This window comes from Phyllobates terribilis, unplaced genomic scaffold (assembly GCF_046119375.1).
Source record: "Phyllobates terribilis strain yellow unplaced genomic scaffold, ASM4611937v1 Scaffold_2__4_contigs__length_985480577, whole genome shotgun sequence".
Lineage (NCBI taxonomy): Eukaryota > Metazoa > Chordata > Amphibia > Anura > Dendrobatidae > Phyllobates > Phyllobates terribilis.
This window is the reverse complement of record NW_027362762.1, coordinates 42,243,757-42,269,090: the sequence shown is the minus strand read 5'-3', so window position 1 is coordinate 42,269,090 and position 25,334 is coordinate 42,243,757. Positions and strand designations below refer to the sequence as shown.

Here is a 25,334-nt window from a genome sequence, read left to right as displayed (position 1 = left end):
TACTTTGCATTAATTAGCTCTGACTTTATAAATCTCTGCTCCCCCTTACTGGTTCAGAGTCTGCACGGCACGCTCTTTTTTGCTGTATTGTGTGAGATGTTGACGTTATATTATGGAGTTATACAAGCTGATGGGAAGATAGATCTTTAATAACCAGTAGCAGAATTGGGACTGCAGCTCTGGAAATGGGCAGACTTTCTAATTTTCGCATGATAGCTTATAACGGATCTGATCTGTGCAAAATGGTTTACAGTGATCTCGGTAGCAAAGCCAGGTAGGACAGGGTTAAATCCTGCTGGATGAAGCAGAGTTGAGTGTGCTACTGATGAGTATCCAACCAAATTGTGAGCTATAGCTGGGAGAGAGACCAGGGTCTCTGAATAGAGACTGCACGGATCAGTTAGGAAAGCTGAGCAGTCTGTGTGTTGGAGCTGCAGACAAAAGTGTGGAAGTTGCAGCCTGTTGTGTGTGAACTGTGCCTGGAGTTGACCACTTCTGATTGGTGCTGGAAACTACTGGATCTAAGGCTGAAAGACATATAGAGACTAGTGGGACAGTCCTGCCCACTCTCGGCTACTCGCATTGTAAACTTTGGGGTAACACAGTGGAGAGCGTGGTTTTTTTTTTTTGTTTTGTTTTTTTGTTTCCATGTGGTTTTGTGAGATCTCATCAGCATTATGCTTTCTTAAGAGATGGCCTGTCCTTGAAGACATTGCTACTGCTCACGTTTCCGCCATTGTTTATAACATATGTTTATATTTCTGGTAATGGAAGAATCAGTGTAGACGATTGCCTTTTAAGCTTCTGCAAGAACGTGGAGGTCATGATGTAACTGTGATTACCCCAATTTTAACTCCTTTGATTGACGGCGACATTTAACATGATCGTGTCGGAAGCGCGTCATTAGTTCCGCCCATCGGTGCCCTTGTCACATGATTGCAGGGTGCTGATGGTTTGGCATGACAACCCGGGGTCTGCAGGAGACCCCTGTGGTTATCATTGCTGATCTGCTTTGAGCACTACCCAGTGGCTGAAGCTCTGCTATGTGCAACACAGGCGATCAGAAGATCACAGCTTCAAGGAGACCATTGAAGCAAGTAAAAAAAAAAAAGTTTTTAAAAAAGTAAAAGTTCAGATCACCCCCTTTTTCCCAATTCAAAATATAACAAAAAAAAATATACACATATTTGGTGTTGCCGCATTCACAATCGCCTCATCTATCAATATAAAAAAATAATCCGATCGGTTAGCGGCGTAACAAGGACAAAAATCAAAACGCCAGAATTACGGGGGGTTTTTTTGGCCGCTGCAAAATTGTAATAATTACAATAATTACGTTAGCTCAGAATTTGCTATGTTCAGTTGCTATAAAGACAGGTTATTGTATTAATGGACAGCGTGATACTTCATTTCCCCTGCAGAGGCGCTGCAGGGAAACGGAACACTCGGGGTCCGATTCATCAGTTTTCTGATTTAATGAAGTCCCTTTTTATCTTTTATTTGTCTTGTGCTATTCGCTGACATTTTTTTTGCACCAAATTCTTCAAAATGGCGCATGCGGTTTGTGAATCTCCCGCAAAATCAAAAATATTTTTTATTTTTGACTTTTTTTTAACCTTTTTTGTGAATTTTCAGGCGGAAATGTCACAAATCCTTTTAGAAAAAGTCATAAACATGCGTCATACTGAAAAAAACTTTTCCAAAAACTTTACTCTAGGCAGGAACTAAAGCGGGAGACACAAAAAAACCCCGTAAAAGTCGCATTTCAGGAATTTGTCTAAAACATCTGGATAAGCAAAGTTATAGAGGAAAAATGTAAAAAAAAGATGCTGACAACTTAAAAAAAAATGGCTCAAAACGTATAGAGAAAAAGGAGCAAATACTAAAGTCACTAACAAGGAGGAAATGACTCCAGAAAAGTGGAGACGCGGCAACGATGAATCGCTGTCATTTGTGGTTTCGCTGAGGGAGCAAGCAGGGGATCTCGTCACGAGCTTATTGTCAGGGGACCCTTTTAGCAAGTAGGTAAGGGGTCACTTACTAATTTTTGCTTTTCAGTATTTGATGATTGGATAGTTGCAATTAAAACTGTAATACTGGTTTGTACTGAATCTGCAGATTATGTAACACTTCTGCAGAATCTCTGTTCCTCTATTGTTTCTCTTGGAAGTATATGATTAAATTGACAGTTGAGTGCTAACATTCCTATTGATATTACCGCCATATGGTGACCATATAGTGGTAGATATCAGTCCTGCAGAGCATATAAGAAATTAAAGTACAGGTTATAGATGGTGTCTTACACATTATGTTCTTTCTGGTGGAGTCATCACTTTTCCCGTCTTTTCCATCTGGCCCAGACCGACATGACGACTTCTCCAGACAGGACTCGTCTGTGAGATTACAACAAAGACACATCTGACTTCTCACATTTCCAGCACCGTCCCCATCTATTCCCAACCTGCTCAAACCCCTCATCCTGCTGATACCCCAGTACTGAGCCGCTGCTGCCGTATGTGCCCCCATTACTGCACCTGCTGTGTGACACAATAACAGCGCTCCTTATACCGCCCCACATAATAATGCCACCACTGTGCCCCTTACATAGTAAGATGCCCCCTTATCGCCTTCTAGAAAATATTAATGCCCCAGAAAACCTTGCCCACGTTCTGCCCTGTGTGCAACCTTGACGGTCACAATACCCCTAGTGTCCTTATAACGGTAATGCTTTATTGCCAACTTAACATTTAATAATGTCCCTTGAATCCCTGTACAGCTTCTCTATACACAGTATGATGTGTCCACAGCTTCTCTATACACAGTATGATGGGCCCACGGCTCCCCTATACACAGTATGAAGCCTAGTATGATTCCCCTAAAGCTTCACTATACACAGTATGCTGCCCCCACTGCTCCCCTATACACAGTATGATGGGGCCCACTCACTTCTACACAGTATAAAGCCTATACACAGTAGGAAGCCCCCATAGTTCCCCTATACACAGTGTTATGGAGCCCACTGCTCCCCTATACCCCTACACTGTAAAATAATCCCAAGAGTAGTAGTAACACAGATTAATGCCCCCCACACTGTATGATGGCCACCCACACTAGTACTCACACAGTGTAATGCCCCCAAAGGCTCCCTATACACAGTATGATGCCCCCATAGTCCTCCTACAAGCACTGCCGAGTCCACCGGCACATAGCGGCAAAGCGCAGATGGATCAACGTGGTAATGTCATTGCACAGGGGCAAATATAGGGCATCCGAGTCCTAGCGTGATGACATCATCACTTCGCTCCGCCCGGGACTCTTCCAGTAGTTACCCTTCCGTTCTGTAGGTCACAGCCCTAAAGCGACCTTCAGAACAGGGAGCAGTAGTGTAGGGAGTCCATCGCCGTTTACCTGTATCACCTACTGTACTCACTGATACATTTGAGTGGCAGTTGCTCCAGGTGTAAGAATCAGTAATGTAATGTGTGTACACAGTGACTGCACCAGCAGAATAGTGAGTGCAGCTCTGGAGTATAATACAGGATGTAACTCAGGATCAGTAATGTAATGTATGTACACAGTGACTGCACCAGCAGAATAGTGAGTGCAGCTCTGGAGTATAATACAGGAGGTAACTCAGGATCAGTAATGTAATGTATGTACACAGTGACTGCACCAGCAGAATAGTGAGTGCAGCTCTGGAGTATAATACTGGAGGTAACTCAGGATCAGTAATGTAATGTATGTACACAGTGACTGCACCAGCAGAATAGTGAGTGCAGCTCTGGAGTATAATACTGGAGGTAACGCAGGATCAGTAATGTAATGTATGTACACAGTGACTGCACCAGCAGAATAGTGAATGCAGCTCTGGAGTATAATACTGGAGGTAACTCAGGATCAGTAATGTAATGTATGTACACAGTGACTGCACCAGCAGAATAGTGAGTGCAGCTCTGGAGTATAATACTGGAGGTAACGCAGGATCAGTAATGTAATGTATGTACACAGTGACTGCACCAGCAGAATAGTGAGTGCAGCTCTGGAGTATAATACTGGAGGTAACGCAGGATCAGTAATGTAATGTATGTACACAGTGACTGCACCAGCAGAATAGTGAGTGCAGCTCTGGAGTATAATACAGGATGTAACTCAGGATCAGTAATGTAATGTATGTACACAGTGACTGCACCAGCAGAATAGTGAGTGCAGCTCTGGAGTATAGTACAGGATGTAACTCAGGATCAGTAATGTAATGTATGTACACAGTGACTGCACCCGCAGAATAGTGAGTGCAGCTCTGGAGTATAATACAGGATGTAACTCAGGATCAGTAATGTACTGTATGTACACAGTGACTGCACCAGCAGAATAGTGGGTGCAGCTCTGGAGTATAATACAGGATGTAACTCAGGATCAGTAATGTAATGTATATACACAGTGACTGCACCAGCAGAATAGTGAGTGCAGCTCTGGAGTATAATACAGGATGTAACTCAGGATCAGTAATGTAATGTCTGTACACAGTGACTGCACCAGCAGAATAGTGAGTGCAGCTCTGGTGTATAATACAGGATGTAACTCAGGATCAGTACAGGATCAGTAATGTAATGTATGTACACAGTGACTACACCAGCAGAATAGTGAGTGCAGCTCTGGAGTATAATGCAGGATGTAACTCAGGATCAGTAATGTAATGTCTGTACACAGTGACTGCACCAGCAGAATAGTGAGTGCAGCTCTGGTGTATAATACAGGATGTATCTCAGGATCAGTAATGTAATGTATGTACACAGTGACTGCACCAGCAGAATAGTGAGTACAGCTCTGGAGTATAATACAGGATGTAACTCAGGATCAGTACAGGATCAGTAATGTAATGTATGTACACAGTGACTGCACCAGCAGAATAGTGAGTGCAGCTCTGGAGTATAGTACAGGATGTAACTCAGGATCAGTAATGTAATGTCTGTACACAGTGACTGCACCAGCAGAATAGTGAGTGCAGCTCTGGTGTATAATACAGGATGTAACTCAGGATCAGTAATGTAATGTATGTACACAGTGACTGCACCAGCAGAATAGTGAGTGCAGCTCTGGAGTATAATACAGGAGGTAACTCAGGATCAGTAATGTAATGTATGTACACAGTGACTGCACCAGCAGAATAGTGAGTGCAGCTCTGGAGTATAGTACAGGATGTAACTCAGGATCAGTAATGTAATGTATGTACACAGTGACTGCACCAGCAGAATAGTGAGTGCAGCTCTGGAGTATAATACAGGATGTAACTCAGGATCAGTAATGTAATGTATGTACACAGTGACTGCACCAGCAAAATAGTGAGTGCAGCTCTGGAGTATAATACAGGATGTAACTCAGGATCAGTAATGTAACGTATGTACACAGTGACTCCACCAGCAGAATAGTGAGTGCAGCTCTGGAGTATAATACAGGATGTAACTCAGGATCAGTAATGTAATGTATGTACACAGTGACTGCACCAGCAGAATAGTGAGTGCAGCTCTGGAGTATAATACAGGATGTAACTCAGGATCAGTAATGTAATGTATGTACACAGTGACTGCACCAGCAGAATAGTGAGTGCAGCGCTGGAGTATAATACAGGATGTAACTCAGGATCAGTAATGTAATGTATGTACACAGTGACTGCACCAGCATCATACTGGGTGCAGCTCTGATGAGCTGCTAGTCAGTGTGGTGATTACGGGTGTGGTGGCTGCAGATCCTGCTGTGAGCTCCTGATCTCTGAGAACCAACACCTCTCCACCTGGGGACTTGCTCTCTCTCTTTCCCGGAGGGAGAGCTGGTTTCTGGGATGAGTGAAGGAGCCAAGTCCCAGGCTTCTGCTTCCCGAACCAGGCCGGCGGGGGGCAGAAGAAACCAGCAACCGGCCTGCACATCAGAGGACTCGGGGGTGAGACGCTGCACCAGGAGTCGCAGCAATGTGGCTCCTACTCCTCCCGGGATTGTGGAGACCCCTAGAAGCCGCAAGGCTTCCAGCATGGAGGTAAAGCCTGACAGCGGCGTGCATGATGGTGCTCCTTCCGGAGGAAAGCGGAGTGCTCACGGAGGTGAGGCCGACCTCCCTGAGGGGGGTTGGGCGCTGCAGGGACCCCGGGAGTCTGTGTCCACCTATGCCTCCCGGGTCATGATCCGCCTCCTTGAGTATGAAGATGCCAGTAAGCTCATCAGGAGGCTCCGGGAGGAGCTGCGCTGCACAAGCGCCAAAGCTGCGGGGGCCTCCAAACCAAGGAAGGCTAAACTCCAGGCCGAGGTAAAGCGACTGACCAGCGAGATTCACCTGCTGGAACTGAGGAAAGCTGACATCAGGGAGCAGAGTGGTCATTTCAAAGAAAAACTAATAAATGAAGACCGCTTTAGAGAAATGGCTGATACCAGAGAGCAAAGGCAGATGGGGCTGCAGCCTGAAAGCCAGGTGGATGATGAGAGTGATGATGACCAGCAGGAAGCCCCACCTGGCAGCCTGCAAAGTCACCCGCAGGCCACGTGCAGCGAGCTCCCTGCAGGACAGGCGACAGTGACATCCGGTCGCAGTTCTGCCGGCTCTGGGGAGGACAGTGACAGCAGCGGCCAGGGAGGGGCGCTAATGGCGGAGATTAAGCTCCTGGAGTCCCCAGTGTGCCTCCAAAACTTCCATCTTGGTGACGATCTACCAGAAGAGGCACCTGGGGGCCACAAAAAGGCAAAGAAGACCAAGCCAAAGCTGCAGGAGGCGGTAAGATAAGTATATGCCCCCCTCCCTGTACCCCCTGAGTCGGCGGCAGGCTCAGCTCGCTGTATAAGCCCCGTTGCCCAGCCCAGCCCGGGTTCTGCTGTGGATCCGGTGCAAAGGCGCGGGGAGATTACAGAGCGCGGTAGTGAGGCGCAGAGCTCCGTCTCTGCTTGTAGTAGCGGGGATGCAGCAGGAGGTGCATCAGCCGAGAGGCTGGACAGTGAGGGCGGCCCGGCGGCGGGCGTTCCATCAGGCCACGATGCTGTGGTGCGCTCCTCAGTGGGAGGGGGGAGCAGCCCGGTGTCGGGGGCAGCTCCGGTAGCCTCGGCACCTCTGAATGCTGTTGCCGCTGATTACTTAGTTGAGAAGCGACGGCAGTGTGAGGGGGCTGTCGGGGCTGAGCGTTCCGGTCCTCCCACGAAAGTGCTATTTTGTGTTGGCGTCGCTGGTCCGGAAGATCCTGATGCTAAAGATCAGCGGCGCCTAACAGCATCTAAAGATCAGCGGCACATTATTCCGAATGCCAAACAGCGGAAATTACCGACCAATGATGTGGAGGGCACACATAAGACCGGGGGTGAGGTCGCCTCCAGTTCTATGGAGGTGACTGAGCCCCTTGTGCCTGATGCGGAGGTCAAAATGTCATCCGCCATTGTTACTGGTCCAGCAGGAATGAATGTGGTGGTGGGGGTGAATGAGGCTAATTCATTGTCTAGTGGTGTGGTTGCTGGTTTGGTGGAGGGTGAGATGGAGGTGGGTAATGGTGTTGCTGTTCGGGCTGATGTGGTCACTGGTCCGGTTGGCCCCCCGGGGGTGGCAACACCTGTCCAGAGTTATGCCAGTGTCACCTCCGGGGCAAATAGGGCATCCTCCCTGTCTCCGGGCTTTGGGGACGGCATGTTGCAACGGCGCCTTCTGGAGGCTCTAAAGAAGGGGGAGAGATCACTAATGGTAGAGGGTCGAGAGGTTGATCTATCCTTCTGGATAGAGAGGCATGGCCTCGGGGCCTTCCGAGAGCAAAAAGGGGGGGATACAGTGTGGTCCCTCCCAACAGCCGGGCCAGGCAGTGTGCGTAGGAATGTGGTCCGTCTTCGGTGGAGGGGCAGTGATGCATGTCCTCCAAGGTCTAAAGTTGTGGAGCTCCTGCTGAGGATGGGCTTCAAGGCGATTGACATCTACGCCTTGATACATCCCTATTCCACGCCTGAGTTTGATATCAGCTTTGTTCGGCCGGAGGGGCTTGAGCTCTTCTGGGCGAATTATGAGCTGGCAAAAAATGAGCCCGGCTGGCGAGACTTTGCCGTTCAGGCAGTGTCTCGCCAAAACCAGATCAAGAAAGTGACCGTGATGACTCGTAACGAGTCGCTTTCTTGCTATGACATCATGACGTGGCTTGGTCGGTATGGAGAGGTGGTGGAGATGCCAAAGAAAAACCGCGACGAGTTTGGTATCTGGTCAGGGGCCTGGACGTTTATGGTAAAACTTAAGCATTCAGGTGGTACGGTTGCCCACATTCCATCGTCTGCCTTCCTGGGTAGGGATCGTATCCTGGTCTTCTACCGGGGGCAACCGAAGCTCTGTCACAGGTGCGGCGACCCCACACACTTCAGTGCAAACTGCACCGTGCAGAAATGCGCGTTGTGTGGGGGTGTCGGCCATCTTGCCGCCTCTTGTGTGGAGATTAGGTGCCACCTGTGTGGTGAGTTAGGTCACCCATTCAGCCGTTGTCCTCGCTCCTTCGCTAATGCAGTCGAGACCCCGGTGGGAGTAAGCCGTGAGGCCGATTCTGCTGGGGAGGGGACTAGCAGGGGTGGGGGAGCCGAGGGGCCAGGGAAGAAAAGCAATAAAAAGACGCCTGCCCAGCTGAGGCGTCTAGACAAGCGCAGACAGGAGAGGGAGCGGGGCGAGCCCCAGACTACCGGGGCAGCCCCTGTCCTGGATGCCAGTCTTGCTGCTGAGGCCCCAAGGGATGATGAGTTGGATGAGGAGGTCAGGAGGATCCACAGGGAGGAAACCGCCTCTGCTTCAGAATCCTCCCATTATGAAAGTATGGATGAGGATAATAAGCGGTGGCTAGAGCACAAGCGTAAGCTCGGCACCAAAAAGAAGAAAAAGAAGGGAGATAAAACATCTTCTCCCGCTCTGACCAAGGTACCTAAGGAAGGTAAAACTGACTCCCCTCTGGTTGGTCTTTCTAACCGGTTCCAAGCCCTTGATAACATCTCTTCCTCTGAGGAGGAGGCCGAGGGTGAGGTTCCGGCTTCAGCGGAGCTTACAGGGGGTGCCGAGTCTCCTTCTCCTGGGGATGCAGGGTCCTTGGGGGGAGGGACTGGCCCAGAGTCCGGAGACGAGGACGAGAAAAGAAGGAAAAATGTGGGAATGGACACCTCTGTGTCATTAAAGAGGGGGAAGGATTCCTCCTCTGAGGCAGAGGGTAAGGGGAGATGGAAGAAGAAAGCCATCTAACTCAATCACCAATGATGGCGGTACCCACTCCGTTGATGCTGGCGTCCATTAATGTCGCCAGCATTAAGTCAAATATGGCTAGATTTGCGGCCTTTGATTTTCTCAGCCGGGTTGAAGCTGACATTTTCTTTTTGCAAGAGACCAGGCTGCCAAATATGGCAGAGGTGTTTATAGCTAAGAGGGAGTGGAGACTCGGGCCCTCCTATTGGTCTCTTGCGGCCGAGCCGTATAGCGGAGTGGCGGTACTTTTTACCGCACCAGTAGAATGCCGACGGGTTATTGAGTTAGAAATGGGGAGGTGCCTGATATTAGATGTCCTCATGAAGGGACAGGAGCTTCGGCTCATTAACATTTATGGTCCCCAATCTAAGTGGGACCGGAAGTGTCTCTTTACGAGGATCAAGCCCTACCTTTTTACGAGTCGGCAGGTCGTCTTTGGAGGGGACTTCAACACTGTCACGAGGCCCCGGGATAGAGGAGGTTCCAGAGACAAGCTGACTTATGATAGCGTCGCCCTTAATAGTATAGCTAGTGAGGCTCGCCTGGTGGATGTCCACATCCGGCACACCGCAGGCCACGAGGGGTTCACCTATCATAGAGGTAACTGTAGGTCCAGGATAGACAGGTTTTATTTAAAGGAGGAAGCCGTCTCTTCAGCAGTATCTGTTGTTGAGGTGGAGTTCTCCGATCACTGTATGATTTTGTTTTCCCTGAATGTTACAGAGACCCCCCGGATGGGAAGAGGCTTTTGGAGGCTCAATTAGTCTCTCTTGGAAGAAACGGAGATAAGACAGTCCTTTGAGGATTTTCTTCAGAGCCAGGTACCCTTACTGGATCTTTGTAGTAGTAAGTCAGAGTGGTGGGAGATGTTCAAGAAAAGGGTGGCGAGATTCTTCCGCCAGCTCTCGAGCCTCAGGAGCCTGGACAGGTATCGCCTGTATCAGGGCCTGAGGAGGAAACTCGAGCATCTTGTCTCAACTGGAGGTAGCCGCGAGGAGATCTCCAGAGTGAAATCTTTGCTAATGAGGTGTCAGTATGATAGACCCGCATCTTTAGTTTTTGAGAGGGATTACGGGAAGTACCGCTCGCCCGACCCTTACATAAACTGCAAGATGTCAGTGAATAGTAAAGTTGTTACAGGACTGGTTGACACTGCGGGGTCCCTGAAAAGATCCAGATCGGGGATCCTGGAGGTCGTCAGATCCTTCTACTCGCACCTCTTGGGGAAGAGGGATCTGGATTGGGATGAGATGTCGGCTTTTCTGGCTGAAGCCGTCCCCGAACCAGGGGTAGACCCCTCTCTTGGCGTTTTGACAGAGATGATCAGGGAAGAGGAAGTTAAGTTGGCGATTGAAGGGCTTGCCCTGAAGAAATCTCCCGGTCCGGATGGCTTAACATCTGAATTCTATAAGACCTTTAAGGACGCCTTGGTTCCCCTCTTGACTGAGGTATTCAATGAGTGTCTTTCCTCGGGCACTCTGCCAAAGTCAATGAGGAGGTCTGCCCTGATCATCTTGTCAAAGGGTAAGGACCCATCTTGCATTGAGAATTGGCGTCCCATAGCGCTTCTCAATGCAGACAGGAAGGTTTTGGCAAAGGTGCTGTTTAATCGGCTGGTGAAATTTGCACCCCAGCTCCTTTCGGGGGCCCAGCATTGCTCTGTTCCGGGCCGCAGTACAATTAGTGCTGTACTCTGTGTCCGAGAGGCGGTGGAGCAGGGTAGGGCTGGCCACTGGAAGGGGTACATGCTGTCATTGGACCAGGCAAAAGCGTTTGATCGGGTTAATCATGAGTACCTCTGGTCTGTCCTTCTGAGGTATGGCCTGCCGGGGGGGTTCGTTGATTGGCTTAAGACCTTGTACGCTGGGGCAGAGAGTTTCCCGCTTGTGAACGGTTGGATTGGCAGCTCTTTTGAGGTTGGGTGTGGTGTTCGCCAGGGTTGTCCCTTGAGCCCGCTACTGTACGCGTTTTCGATTGACCCACTTCTTAGGAGGGTGGAGCGTGGACCGTTAGCTGGGATCGGGATGGACCGGGCAGCACCAGAAGCCACTCTGAGAGTGGTGGCGTATGCCGATGACGTCATCGTTTTTGTTTCCTCTGATGGGGAGGCAGAATGGCTGATGTCAGAGGTAAATCGCTACTCGGAGGCATCCGGGTCTAAGATCAACCGGGATAAGTGTGAGAGTCTCTGGCTGGGAGGAGGAGATCCTGGTTTTGATCTCCCGGGCACCCTTCCAGAACCCAAAGTCTCTGCAAAAGTTCTTGGCATCGAATTTGGCCAGGGGGATTACCCCAAACAAAATTGGGACAGCAGGCTAGAGATCGCCACTCAGAAGGTGAACCAATGGAAGGGTTGGTCTTTGACCCTAAGGGAAAGGGTAAACCTGATCAAAACTTACCTGCTCCCTTTGCTGATCTATCTGGGCAGTGTGTGCATCTTGCCAGAGCCTCTCTGGACTCGGGTCTACAGTTTGTTCTTTCAACTGTTATGGTGGAATAGACTGAACCTGGTCAAGAGGGAGGTTACTTACTGTACGAGGAGACTAGGAGGGTTGGGTATGGTCAACCCTGTGGTATTCCTTGTGAATACCTTCATTAAGATCAATATTGCAAACCTCTGGAAAGAGAGGGCTCCTCCGTGGGTATTCTCCTGTAAGGGATGGTTTCAGCCTTTCTTCCAGGAATGGGAGACAGGAGGGCAAGTGAAGGATCTCCGCACACCGCATGGACATCTCCCGGCTTACGCTACCGTGGTTCTGAAGGTAATTCGCCGGTGGGGTCTGGGAATGTGGGAGGTCAGGACTCTGCCAAGGAAGCTCCTTGACAAAAGGGTTCTGTTGACCCATTTTCAGAGGCCTCTGGCGCTCAGGGATTGCCCAAGTCGGGATCTTGGGGTGGGTCTGCATCTTTTGAATTCTATCAGGATCCCCTCGAAGTTTTGGGACTTGGCTTGGCGCTGCTTCCATGGGAAACTGTGTGTGAGGGACAATCTGAAGTGTAGGAGCTCTGAGGACAGGAACTGTCCTCGGGAGCATTGTGGTACCATGTTTGAAAGCATGGACCACTTCCTGCTTCGTTGTCCCTTTAACACAGAGGTGTACAACAGGGTGGGCGCCTCCATTGGCTGGCCCCGGCTGGCCGGTCTCTCTTATGCGGAATGGGTCTATGGAGCATTCGGGGACCTGGGTGGTCGGGACCGCTGCACCTTATTTCTAGTTAGCGCAGTGGTTAGGTATCACACGTGGAACGCACGGTGCTTAGTATCGACGCAGCGGAAAATCCTCCCAGTGGACGATGTGTTTAGGACCATACTCGGTGACCTGGTGAAGGTGCGTTCTCTGGAGTATGAGAGACTGGGTACACGGAGGGCCGCTCTCCTCTGAAGGGGCTTTTCTTTTAGTGTGCCCTAGTCTGGTCATCTCCTCTCCTGGTGGTGGGCTGCTGCTGACACCATAGATTTTTGTTTTATTGATCAGTAGACAGTGATGTAGGGCTGCAGGCGCCGAACTTGGGCTTTGTCAGTTGTGGTTATTGTATTGTTTGTTTCTGTATATATTGTATATATGGGTTTGGGTGTAGGTGTTAGGTTGGGTGGAGGGAAAAGGGGGGAGGTGGGTTCATCTTGAGGGACACTGGTTATTTGGGTGAAAAACTGGCACTGCCTGATCTGGCCTATGGACGTTGGACTGAGGCATGAGGCGCAGGAGCAGCTCTCAGGTCAGTGCCGGGGAGGGACTGGTGGGCTCGAGTGTGGGGGGTTTTGTTTTGTCTTGTATATATTTGTATAGTTAGCATTTATTTTATTTATTAAAAAAAAAAAGAATGTATATATTAGTTTGTATATAATTTGTCGGTTATTGTTTATTATATTGTTATTATTTGTTTGGTGACCGGACCAGATGTCATGGTGTAGGTAGTTATTATTGTGTATATATGTATAATATGTGTGTGAGGAGAGAGGGAGCGGCTGGACCAGTTCATTATATTGTTTATTTTCTGGTTATTAATTTTCTTATGTTTCTGTTATTATTATTGTTATGTTTTTCATTTTTATAATAAAAGATCTACAGGAGGTAACTCAGGATCAGTAATGTAATGTATGTACACAGTGACTGCACCAGCAGAATAGTGAGTGCTGCTCTGGAGTATAATACAGGATATAACTCAGGATCAGTAATGTAATGTATGTACACAGTGACTGCACCAGCAGAATAGTGAGTGCAGCTCTGGAGTATAATACAGGATGTAACTCAGGATCAGTAATGTAATGTATGTACACAGTGACTGCACCAGCAGAATAGTGAGTGCAGCTCTGGAGTATAATACAGGATGTAACTCAGGATCAGTACAGGATAAGTAATGCTATGTATGTACACAGTGACTGCACCAGCAGAATAGTGAGTGCAGCTCTGGAGTATAATACAGGATGTAACTCAGGATCAGTAATGTAATGTATGTGCACAGTGACTGCACCAGCAGAATAATGAGTGCAGCTCTGGAGTATAATACAGGATGTAACTCCGGATCAGTAATGTAATGTATGTACACAGTGACTGCACCAGCAGAATAGTGAGTGCAGCTCTGGAGTATAATACAGGATGTAACTCAGGATCAGTAATGTAATGTATGTACATAGTGACTGCACTAGCAGAATAGTGAGTGCAGCTCTGGAGTATAATACAGGATGTAACTCAGGATCAGTAATGTAATGTATGTACACAGTGACTGCACCAGCAGAATAGTGAGTGCAGCTCTGGAGTATAATACAGGATGTAACTCAGGATCAGTAATGTAATGTATGTACACAGTGACTGCACCAGCAGAATAGTGAGTGCAGCTCTGGAGTATAATACAGGAGGTAACTCAGGATCAGTAATGTAATGTATGTACACAGTGACTGCACCAGCAGAATAGTGAGTGCAGCTCTGGAGTATAATACAGGATGTAACTCAGGATCAGTACAGGATAAGTAATGCTATGTATGTACACAGTGACTGCACCAGCAGAATAGTGAGTGCAGCTCTGGAGTATAATACAGGATGTAACTCAGGATCAGTAATGTAATGTATGTGCACAGTGACTGCACCAGCAGAATAGTGAGTGCAGCTCTGGAGTATAATACAGGATGTAACTCAGGATCAGTAATGTAATGTATGTACACAGTGACTACACCAGCAGAATAGTGAGTGCAGCTCTGGAGTATAATACAGGATGTAACTCAGGATCAGTAATGTAATGTATGTACATAGTGACTGCACTAGCAGAATAGTGAGTGCAGCTCTGGAGTATAATACAGGATGTAACTCAGGATCAGTAATGTAATGTATGTACACAGTGACTGCACCAGCAGAATAGTGAGTGCAGCTCTGGAGTATAATACAGGAGGTAACTCAGGATCAGTAATGTAATGTATGTACACAGTGACTGCACCAGCAGAATAGTGAGTGCAGCTCTGGAGTATAATACAGGATGTAACTCAGGATCAGTAATGTAATGTATGTAAATAGTGACTGCACTAGCAGAATAGTGAGTGCAGCTCTGGAGTATAATGCAGGAGTTAACTCAGGATCAGTAATGTAATGTATGTACACAGTGACTGCACCAGCAGAATAGTGAGTGCAGCTCTGGAGTTTAATACAGGAGGTAACTCAGGATCAGTAATGTAATGTATGTACACAGTGACTGCACCAGCAGAATAGTGAGTGCAGCTCTGGAGTATAATACAGGATGTAACTCAGGATCAGTAATGTAATGTATGTACACAGTGACTGCACCAGCAGAATAGTGAGTGCTGCTCTGGAGTATAATACAGGAGGTAACTCAGGATCAGTAATGTAATGTATGTACACAGTGACTGCACCAGCAGAATAGTGAGTGCTGCTCTGGAGTATAATACAGGAGGTAACTCAGGATCAGTAATGTAATGTATGTACATAGTGACTGCACTAGCATAATAGTGAGTACAGCTCTGGAGTATAATACAGGAGGTAACTCAGGATCAGTAATGTAATGTATGTACACAGTGACTGCACCAGCAGAATAGTGAGTGCAGCTCTGGAGGATAATACAGGATGTAACTCAGGATCAGTAATGTAATGTATGTACACAGTGACTGCACCAGCAGAATAGTGAGTGCAGCTCTGGAGTATAATACAGGATGTAACTAAGGATCAGTACAGGATCAGTAATGTAATGTATGTACACAGTGACTGCACCAGCTGAATAGTGAGTGCAGCTCTGGAGTATAATACAGGATGTAACTCAGGATCAGTAATGTAATGTATGAGCACAGTGACTGCAGCAGCAGATTAGTGAGTGCAGCTCTGGAGTATAATACAGGATGTAACTCAGGATCAGTAATGTAATGTATGTACACAGTGACTGCACCAGCAGAATAGTGAGTGCAGCTCTGGAGTATAATACAGGATGTAACTCAGGATCAGTAATGTAATGTATGTACACAGTGACTGCACCAGCAGAATAGTGAGTGCAGCTCTGGAGTATAATACAGGATGTAACTCAGGATCAGTACAGGATCAGTAATGTATGTACACAGTGACTGCACCAGCAGAATAGTGAGTGCAGCTCTAGAGTATAATACAGGAGGTAACTCAGGATCAGTAATGTAATGTATGTACACAGTGACTGCACCAGCAGAATAGCGAGTGCAGCTCTGGAGTATAATACAGGATGTAACTCAGGATCAGTAATGTAATGTATGTACACAGTGACTACACCAGCAGAATAGTGAGTGCAGCTCTGCAGTATAATACAGGAGGTAACTCAGGATCAGTAATGTAATGTATGTACACAGTGACTGCATTGGCAGAATAGTGAGTGCAGCTCTGGAGTATAATACAGGATGTAACTCAGGATCAGTAATGTAATGTATGTGCACAGTGACTGCTCCAGCAGAATAGTGAGTGCAGCTCTGGAGTATAATACAGGATGTAACTCAGGATCACTAATGTAATGTATGTACACCATGGCTGCACCAGCATTATAGTGAGTGCAGCTCTGGGGTATAATACAGGATGTATCTCAGGATCAGTAATGTAATGTATGTACACAGTGACTGCACCAGCAGAATAGTGAGTGCAGCTCTGGAGTATAATACAGGAGGTAACTCCGGATCAGTAATGTAATGTATGTACACAGTGACTCCACCAGCAGAATAGTGAGTGCAGCTCTGGGGTATTATACAGGATGTTACTCAGCATCAGTAATGTAATGTATGTACACAGTGACTGCACCAGCAGAATAGTGAGTGCAGCTCTGGAGTATAATACAGGAGGTAACTCCGGATCAATAATGTAATGTTTGTACACAGTGACTGCACCAGCAGAATAGTGAGTGCTGCTCTGGAGTATAATACAGGAGGTAACTCAGGATCAGTAATGTAATGTATGTACACAGTGACTGCACCAGCAGAATAGTGAGTGCAGCTCTGGAGTATAATACAGGATGTAACTCAGGATCAGAAATGTAATGTATGTACACAGTGACTGCACCAGCAGAATAGTGAGTGCAGCTCTGGAGTATAATACAGGAGGTAACTCGGGATCAGTAGATAATTCCTGTATTCTCACTGATTAGTGATGGGGATACACTTTCACTGGTTGCCTACTCATGGTATAGACGTTTTAGTGAATCTGAGCAGAGATGCATGTATCTTGTGCCTCCTCCTGACTGTATATATTGTAAATGATTACATTAATAGACATGATACAGAAGTCTACACCTCACAGGATCCTGTGTAGCAGATGCTGGTCGTGATAATGGTGATGGTAGTACCACAGATCCCAGCATACTCTGCCAGTATTTGTTTGTGTGTTCTCCCTCTGATTCTTGGCAGGTGATGGGGGGCCGGCGGGTTCTTCATCTCTTGCCATCTGAGGTGGGCGCCTGCAGCTCTTCCATTCTCCTCATTAGTTATAGCGCCCCCTCCAGCAGCACAAGCTCCAGAGCAGCCTATTATCATCTGTGAGTCGGAGACGCCCTATAGGTCTTCCTGGAGACTCCTTTATGTGCTGTGGTTATGATGCCATGGGCAGTGACTGGCCCCGGTGTCCTGAGGGCTGATTAGTGATTACACATTAGTCCAGGTCCCCTTTGAGCCCAAATTACTGACACTGAGCAGTAGCCATCTGCGTATTCCCTGCCCCCAAAACCAATGTTCTCAACTAGTAGGAAGGATCGACACATTATGCTCTAATGCCCCGGCCTTCCCTGGATGGATGTACCAGTAGGTAAGGGGCCCCCTGCCCTTAGGGAACGGAACTACAAAACTCTGGGCCCATAAGAAACCTGAGTGTCCTCCCTCGAGCATAAATAGTTAGTAGCTTTGTGTGAATGTAAGGGTTAACAATCAGACCCCCTTATGTATGAGACCACAGACAAGACCCCTTAACTATCAAATCTCACACCAGACCAGTAAATAATAAGAATCCTCATATCCCACAGCCGAAACAAGACTGTAATTACAAAGTATCAGTTTATTGGATCTAGTAATTATGGGGTCTGACAGAGGTCTTGACATGAGCGGGGCCCGGTCTAGGGTGTTGACATGAACGGGGCCCGGTCTAGGGTGTTGACATGAACGGGGCCCTGTCTAGGGTGTTGACATGAACGGGGCCCTGTCTAGGGTGTTGACATGAAGGGGGCCCGGTCTAGGGTGTTGACATGAAGGGGGCCCGGTCTAGGGTGTTGACATGAAGGGGGCCCGGTCTAGGGTGTTGACATGAAGGGGGCCCGGTCTAGGGTGTTGACATGAAGGGGGCCCGGTCTAGGGTGTTGACATGAAGGGGGCCCGGTCTAGGGTGTTGACATGAAGGGGGCCCGGTCTAGGGTGTTGACATGAAGGGGGCCCGGTCTAGGGTGTTGACATGAAGGGGGCCCGGTCTAGGGTGTTGACATGAAGGGGGCCCGGTCTAGGGTGTTGACATGAAGGGGGCCCGGTCTAGGGTGTTGACATGAAGGGGGCCCGGTCTAGGGTGTTGACATGAAGGGGGCCCGGTCTAGGGTGTTGACATGAAGGGGGCCCGGTCTAGGGTGTTGACATGAAGGGGGCCCGGTCTAGGGTGTTGACATGAAGGGGGCCCGGTCTAGGGTGTTGACATGAAGGGGGCCCGGTCTAGGGTGTTGACATGAAGGGGGCCCGGTCTAGGGTGTTGACATGAAGGGGGCCCGGTCTAGAGTGTTGACATGAACGGGGCCCTGTCTAGGGTTTTGACATGAACGGGGCCCGGTCTAGGGTGTTGACATGAAGGGGGCCCGGTCTAGGGTGTTGACATGAAGGGGGCCCGGTCTAGGGTGTTGACATGAACGGGGCCCGGTCTAGGGTGTTGACATGAAGGGGGCCCGGTCTAGGGTGTTGACATGAAGGGGGCCCGGTCTAGGGTGTTGACATGAAGGGGGCCCGGTCTAGGGTGTTGACATGAAGGGGGCCCGGTCTAGAGTGTTGACATGAACGGGGCCCTGTCTAGGGTTTTGACATGAACGGGGCCCGGTCTAGGGTGTTGACATGAAGGGGGCCCGGTCTAGGGTGTTGACATGAAGGGGGCCCGGTCTAGGGTGTTGACATGAAGGGGGCCCGGTCTAGGGTGTTGACATGAACGGGGCCCGGTCTAGGGTGTTGACATGAAGGGGGCCCGGTCTAGAGTGTTGACATGAACGGGGCCCTGTCTAGGGTTTTGACATGAACGGGGCCCGGTCTAGGGTGTTGACATGAAGGGGGCCCGGTCTAGGGTGTTGACATGAAGGGGGCCCGGTCTAGGGTGTTGACATGAACGGGGCCCGGTCTAGGGTGTTGACATGAAGGGGGCCCGGTCTAGGGTGTTGACATGAAGGGGGCCCGGTCTAGGGTGTTGACATGAACGGGGCCCGGTCTGGGGTGTTGACATGAACGGGGCCCGGTCTGGGGTGTTGACATGAACGGGGCCCGGTCTGGGGTGTTGACATGAACGGGGCCCGGTCTGGGGTGTTGACATGAACGGGGCCCGGTCTGGGGTGTTGACATGAACGGGGCCCGGTCTGGGGTGTTGACATGAGCGGGGCCCGGTTTGGGGTCTTGGCATGAGCGGGGCCCGGTTTGGGGTCTTGGCATGAGCGGGGCCCGGTTTAGGGTCTTGGCATGAGCGGGGCCCGGTTTAGGGTCTTGGCATGAGCGGGGCCCGGTTTAGGGTGTTGACATGAACGGGGCCCGACCTAGGGTGTTGACATGAACGGGGCCCGGCCTAGGGTGTTGACATGAACGGGGCCCGGTTTAGGGTCTTGACATGAACGGGGCCCGGTTTAGGGTCTTGACATGAACGGGGCCCGGTTTAGGGTCTTGACATGAACGGGGCCCGGTTTAGGGTCTTGACATGAACGGGGCCCGGTCTAGGGTCTTGACATGAACGGGGCCCGGTCTAGGGTCTTGACATGAACGGGGCCCGGTTTAGGGTCTTGACATGAACGGGGCCCGGTTTAGGGTCTTGACATGAACGGGGCCCGGTTTAGGGTCTTGACATGAACGGGGCCCGGTTTAGGGTCTTGACATGAACGGGGCCCGGTTTAGGGTCTTGACATGAACGGGGCCCGGTCTAGGGTCTTGACATGAACGGGGCCCGGTCTAGGGTCTTGACATGAACGGGGCCCGGTCTAAGGTCTTGACATGAACGGGGCCCGGTCTAGGGTCTTGACATGAACGGGGCCCGGTCTAGGGTCTTGACATGAACGGGGCCCGGTCTAGGGTCTTGACATGAACGGGGCCCGGTCTAGGGTCTTGACATGAACGGGGCCCGGTCTAGGGTGTTGACATGAACGGGGCCCGGTCTAGGGTGTTGACATGAACGGGGCCCGGTCTAGGGTGTTGACATGAACGGGGCCCGGTCTAGGGTGTTGACATGAACGGGGCCCGGACTAGGGTGTTGACATGAACGGGGCCCGGTCTAGGGTCATGATAATTATCAGATCCAAGACCACTTCATTACCAGACCTTGGATCTAAATATATTTGCTTGTCTTTTGGGTCTCTTCAGTCCCCTTGACTTTGGGGACCACTTCATCAATCTTCTGGCAGGACGATCTATATGTCCTGACTCTAGTGCCAAGATATTGTGTCCCCGAGACCGCCGCAGGCAGCGTAGCGCCCCCTGCAGCCTCTGCAGTTGTGCTTAATCCAGTGCAAAGGAACTAATAACACGTCCCCTATACGAGAGAAATAACGCAAACCTACTGATCGTTGGTAAGAGGGGAATGCGGAGTCCGGCTCCCAGGAACGCTCACACTCTTGGCCCATGACTGACAGCTTCAGCAAGCCTGAACTTGCTCCTTAAGATTAACCCTGACCCATCCCCCGCTGGGCGCTATGGGGGTTCAGTGGGCGTTAAAACATCCATTGGTTTAGTTCTGTTTGGTGATGTTTCCCTTTTAATTTGCTTTGTGTGACCGGCTGAGGATCGGTGCACTCAGATCTCCGTCCATGTGACTACTTCACAGAAACACCTATGTGGGGGCGATTCTTGCGTGTTTCCATGGTAGTTAATCTTTTTTTTCTTCATAATACATTGTATGCCTGGGAAATGCGACGTGTCTCAGTGATGATGATGGTGGTGATGATGATGGTGGTGGTGGTGATGGTGATGATGGTGGTGGTGGTGATGATGATGATGGTGGTGGCCCCTTTGCACTCTGCTATGTGCGGTCAATTCACAGTCCTTCTACATCTCTGCACTGTGTCATTGAATAGAACAGCTGGGAATATATACCGTCCCACTCACTGTATATGTATGTTACCACAGAGGGGTACAACTGCCACAAAAAGAAAAAAATACTCCCCTCAAATTAGTAACCTCCTCTATTCTGGCCAATAGTTGTCACCATAAAACTCAACAACTTCTAGGGGTTGTGTCTTCTCTTGAAACCACTCGTGATCATCTGTGATCGGCAGTGCAGCTGTTAAATAAACTCACAGCACCACCACTGGACAAGTAATGTATTACACCGTTCTCATTGACTTTAATGGGCTGTGGTCTCCTCCAGATTTAGAGAAACTCTGTGTCTCTCTCCGGCTGATGGGTGAGTTGCGGATGGCAGATCCCCCTCTTATTCTCCTCTCTTTAATGGGATAAATTTAAAATGTGTGTTTTTTTGTTTCTTTTTACAGTAGTATTTAAATGTATTTTTTTTTTTTAATCTTGCAATGTATGGAGAAAAAATCTTGCAAATTTTCACACCGCTCGCTGGGGTTTTTCTAGACTCCTAATTCCTGTTTTCAGGAAATCTACATGTACATTCGGAGCAATAGACTGACCAGACCCCTTTGTTTTGTATTGAAGTACCTCATGAGCATGTGCACGGGTATAGGAGGAGGAGGAGGAGGAGGAGGTGAGCTGTGACATCCTCTATGGTGGATCCTGTGTTATCAGCTGTGTATTGAGGTGTTATCAGTTACAGTAATCCTGGCTGTGATGATAATGAAACATCTGAAAAACCTTATGTAAGAATCAAGTGTTTGAGAATCACAAGTATGTGTGTGTATAAATTCTATAAATTTTAAATCTTTAGTAGAAAACGTCTTAAAGAGGCCCTGTCCTGTCTGTTTTTTATAAATCCGTGCATATGTTTGGTGTCAATCACCTTGTAGTTACTTTGATGCTACTGATTTTATGATTTCTCATCTCTTCATAAAAGATACATTTTTATTTTTTTTTATTTCATGCAGGATATGAGGAAACATGTCTTCCTGACCCTCTTGGACACGGAGCAGTCATACGTGGAGTCTCTGCGCACGCTTATGGAGGTAGGGATCTCTGGCTTGTTTTACCCGGGGAGAATCTCATTTTATTTTTTTTTTAAGAATGTAAAAAGCTCCAAAATCTACTTTAGTATTGGGAAAAAAAAATATAGAGGTGAAAATCTTTAAAGGAAGCACGTCCCTAAATAATAGCAGAGGACCCGGGATGTAGTAGGGTAACTGTGCCAGGACCTCAGGTGCCAGCAAATGTCCTTCTGGTCTAATGTTAAATCAAGCTCAGTCATTGTACAGAAAGTTCTGCAAGTTTCTAATCCACAAGGAGTTTGATCCCACCACCATTTCCAATATCTCTGCTTGCTGTCAGTTAATGGGAACACTTTTTGTTTCCGCTTATAGCGGAGGGCTTCCAACAATTGTATCCAGTTTTTAGCAAAGCTATGGACAGGTTGAGGGGTAGATTGATGAAAGCTGCTACTCTGGATACATCAGTGAGTCATGGCGGAGTTCACACTCCAAGGCAAAACTGTGTAACACTTATCAAACTTCTCTCTTTTTCTGCCTCACCAATCTGTCTACACAGAAGATGTGTAAGCTCACAAACAGCGGCCTGGGGTTGGTGCAGAATAGTTGGTGCGCTGTTCTTAAAGAAATCATTACTTTTAAAGAGAATTTAAAGGTACAGCCCCACCCCAAAGTAGTCCCTGGTGGGTGACACAAGATCAACGAGGCTCAGAGGCATACCTAGGGTTTTGGTTCAGGGGAGGCGAAACTTCTGAGTGGACCCCTATCCAGGTAACCCTGATTACAGCTATGGTGGCGCACCCAGACAGTGGATGTAGGAGAACCTCAGCAGATGACAGCGCTGCTACTGAAAATAATCTCTATACAAAGACCAGCACAGATACTACCGCCATATGGTGACATATATTGATAGATGCCAGTCCTGCAGAACATATAAGAGATCACAGCACAGTTATATATAGTGACTTACAGCTGACGATCTTTCTGATTAAATTGTTCACTTTTCCCGTCTTTTCCATCTGGCCCAGACCGACACGACGACTTCTCCATCCAGGACTCAGAGTCTCAGGTCTGCAGAGATCACAGCAAAGACACATCTGACTTCTTACATTTCAGGCCCTGTCCCCATCTATTCCCAACCTGCACAAACCCCTCATTACTGCACCTGCTGTGTGGTACTGTGCACTCTCTAGAGTCTAGATAGTAAAACAAACTAGAATAAAGTAATGCCGTGTGCAAGTGCCCTAGAAAACAAAGCCCACATTTTGCCCCCTAGAAAGTAATAATGCCCTCTGTGTGCCCCTTTGACAGTCATAATAACCTGAGTTCCCCTTTAACAATAAATGCCCACTTAACATTTAATAACGTCCTAAGTCTCCCCCCATGTACAGCTCCCCTATACACAGTATGATGCTCTCCTGTACATAGTATAATGCCCCCTCACTGTACAGTACCCCCCACACAGTATACTGACCCCTTAGTAGCCTCCAAACTGATGTCTCCCACACTGTATGATGGCCCCCACACTGTGCAAAGACCCCACATTATAATGCCCCCCCCATAGGCAGAGTCTGTAGGTAGAATAATGTCCCCCCCCATAGGCAGAGTCTGTAGTACAATGCCCCCCCCCATAGGCATTGTCTGTAGATAGTATAATGCCCACCCCCCATAGGCAGAGTCTGTAGGTAGTATAATGTGTCCCGTCCCCCCCATAGGCAGAGTCTGTAGGTAGTATAATGCCTCCCCCCCATAGGCAGAGTCTGTAGGTAGAATAATGCCCCCCCCCATAGGCAGAGTCTGTAGGTAGTATAATGCTCCCCCATAGGCAGAGTCTGTAGGTAGTATAATGTGTCCCCCCTCCCCCATAGGCAGAGTCTGTAGGTAGTATAATGTGTCCCCCCCCATAGGCAAAGTCTGTAGGTAGTATAATGTGTCCCCCCCCCCCATAGGCAGAGTCTGTAGGTAGTATAATGCCCCCCCATAGGCAGAGTCTGTAGGTAGTATAATGCCTCCCCCCCATAGGCAGAGTCTGTAGGTAGAATAATGCCCCCCCCCATAGGCAGAGTCTGTAGGTAGTATAATGTGTCCCCCCTCCCCCATAGGCAGAGTCTGTAGGTAGTATAATGTGTCCCCCCCCCCATAGGCAAAGTCTGTAGGTAGTATAATGTGTCCCCCCCCCCCATAGGCAGAGTCTGTAGGTAGTATAATGCCCCCCCATAGGCAAAGTCTGTAGGTAGTATAATGTGTCCCCCTCCCCCATAGGCAGAGTCTGTAGGTAGTATAATGTGTGTCGTCCCCCCCCATAGGCAGAGTCTGTAGGTAGTATAATGTGTCGTCCCCCCCCCCATAGGCAGAGTCTGTAGGTAGAATAATGTCGTCCCCCCCCCCCCATAGGCAGAGTCTGTAGGTAGTATAATGCCCCCCCATAGGCAGAGTCTGTAGATAGTATAATGTGTGTCCCCCCCCTCCCCATAGGCAGAGTCTGTAGTATAATATCTTCCCCCTCCGGCAAAAAATGAATAAACAGAGTACTCACCTCTCCTCCTCTTCGTTCCCTCGCTGCTCCGTACGCCCAGCCTGCACAGCTTCAGAACAGCGGACTGGGTGCCAACTGATTATGTCAGTTGCAGAGGGGACTGATGGGAGAGGGGCTGTCGCGCTCCCTCTCTCAGGTCTCATCAGTTAACTTGCGGTGACGGCGGGGGGGGGGGGGTTGATGCTGGCATCGGGGGGCTCCCTCCTGCTCAAGGGCCCCATAGCGGCCGCCGGGCAATGCAGGGACATCGAGTCTCCCGGCTCTGCCTGGAGTGCACGCTAATACAGTTGCATTAGCGTAGCTCCCCCCACTCCACTCCAGTGAATCAGCGTCATCTGTCCGTATCCGGGGATGAAATAGTCCCAGCTCTATTGAGCATGTGCTGGTTGTCAATTCTGACACATGCACAGTATGCAGTCCCTAGGTTATAATTTATGATAATTTCAAGGGGGTGTTACCAAAGAATTGTCTCTTGGGGCGTGCACTTCTTCCACCGCATGAGGTTATCCAATCATGAGCAAGCCGTAGCACACATAGGAAAAAAAAAACACGCCCTCTTCTCACTGATTTCTGCAGATACTGTGTAGAGCAGGGGTCCTCAAACTTTTTAAACAGGGGGCCAGTTCACGGTCCCTCAGACCATTGGAGGGCTGGAATATAGTTTTTAAAAAAAAACTATGAACAAATTCCTCTGCACCCTGCACATATCTTATTTTGTAGTAAAAAAAAACAAAACGGGAACAAATACAATATTTAAAATGAAGAACAAGTAAAGTTAAATCAACCGGTATTTCAATAGGTAGGTAACTGTACCCAATA

General features: G+C 48.7%; 1 protein-coding gene across 2 annotated transcripts in view; it reads left to right on the top strand.

Moving 5' to 3' along the window:
- ARHGEF17 (Rho guanine nucleotide exchange factor 17) overlaps nt 1-25,334 on the top strand; it is a 270,345-nt gene that overhangs the window by 145,849 nt on the left and 99,162 nt on the right. For both annotated transcript variants that reach the window (XM_073661286.1, XM_073661285.1), the window contains exon 3: nt 21,926-22,003. In XM_073661286.1, coding sequence (XP_073517387.1) covers nt 21,926-22,003 — 78 coding nt within the window. The remainder of the gene's footprint in view (nt 1-21,925; nt 22,004-25,334) is intronic.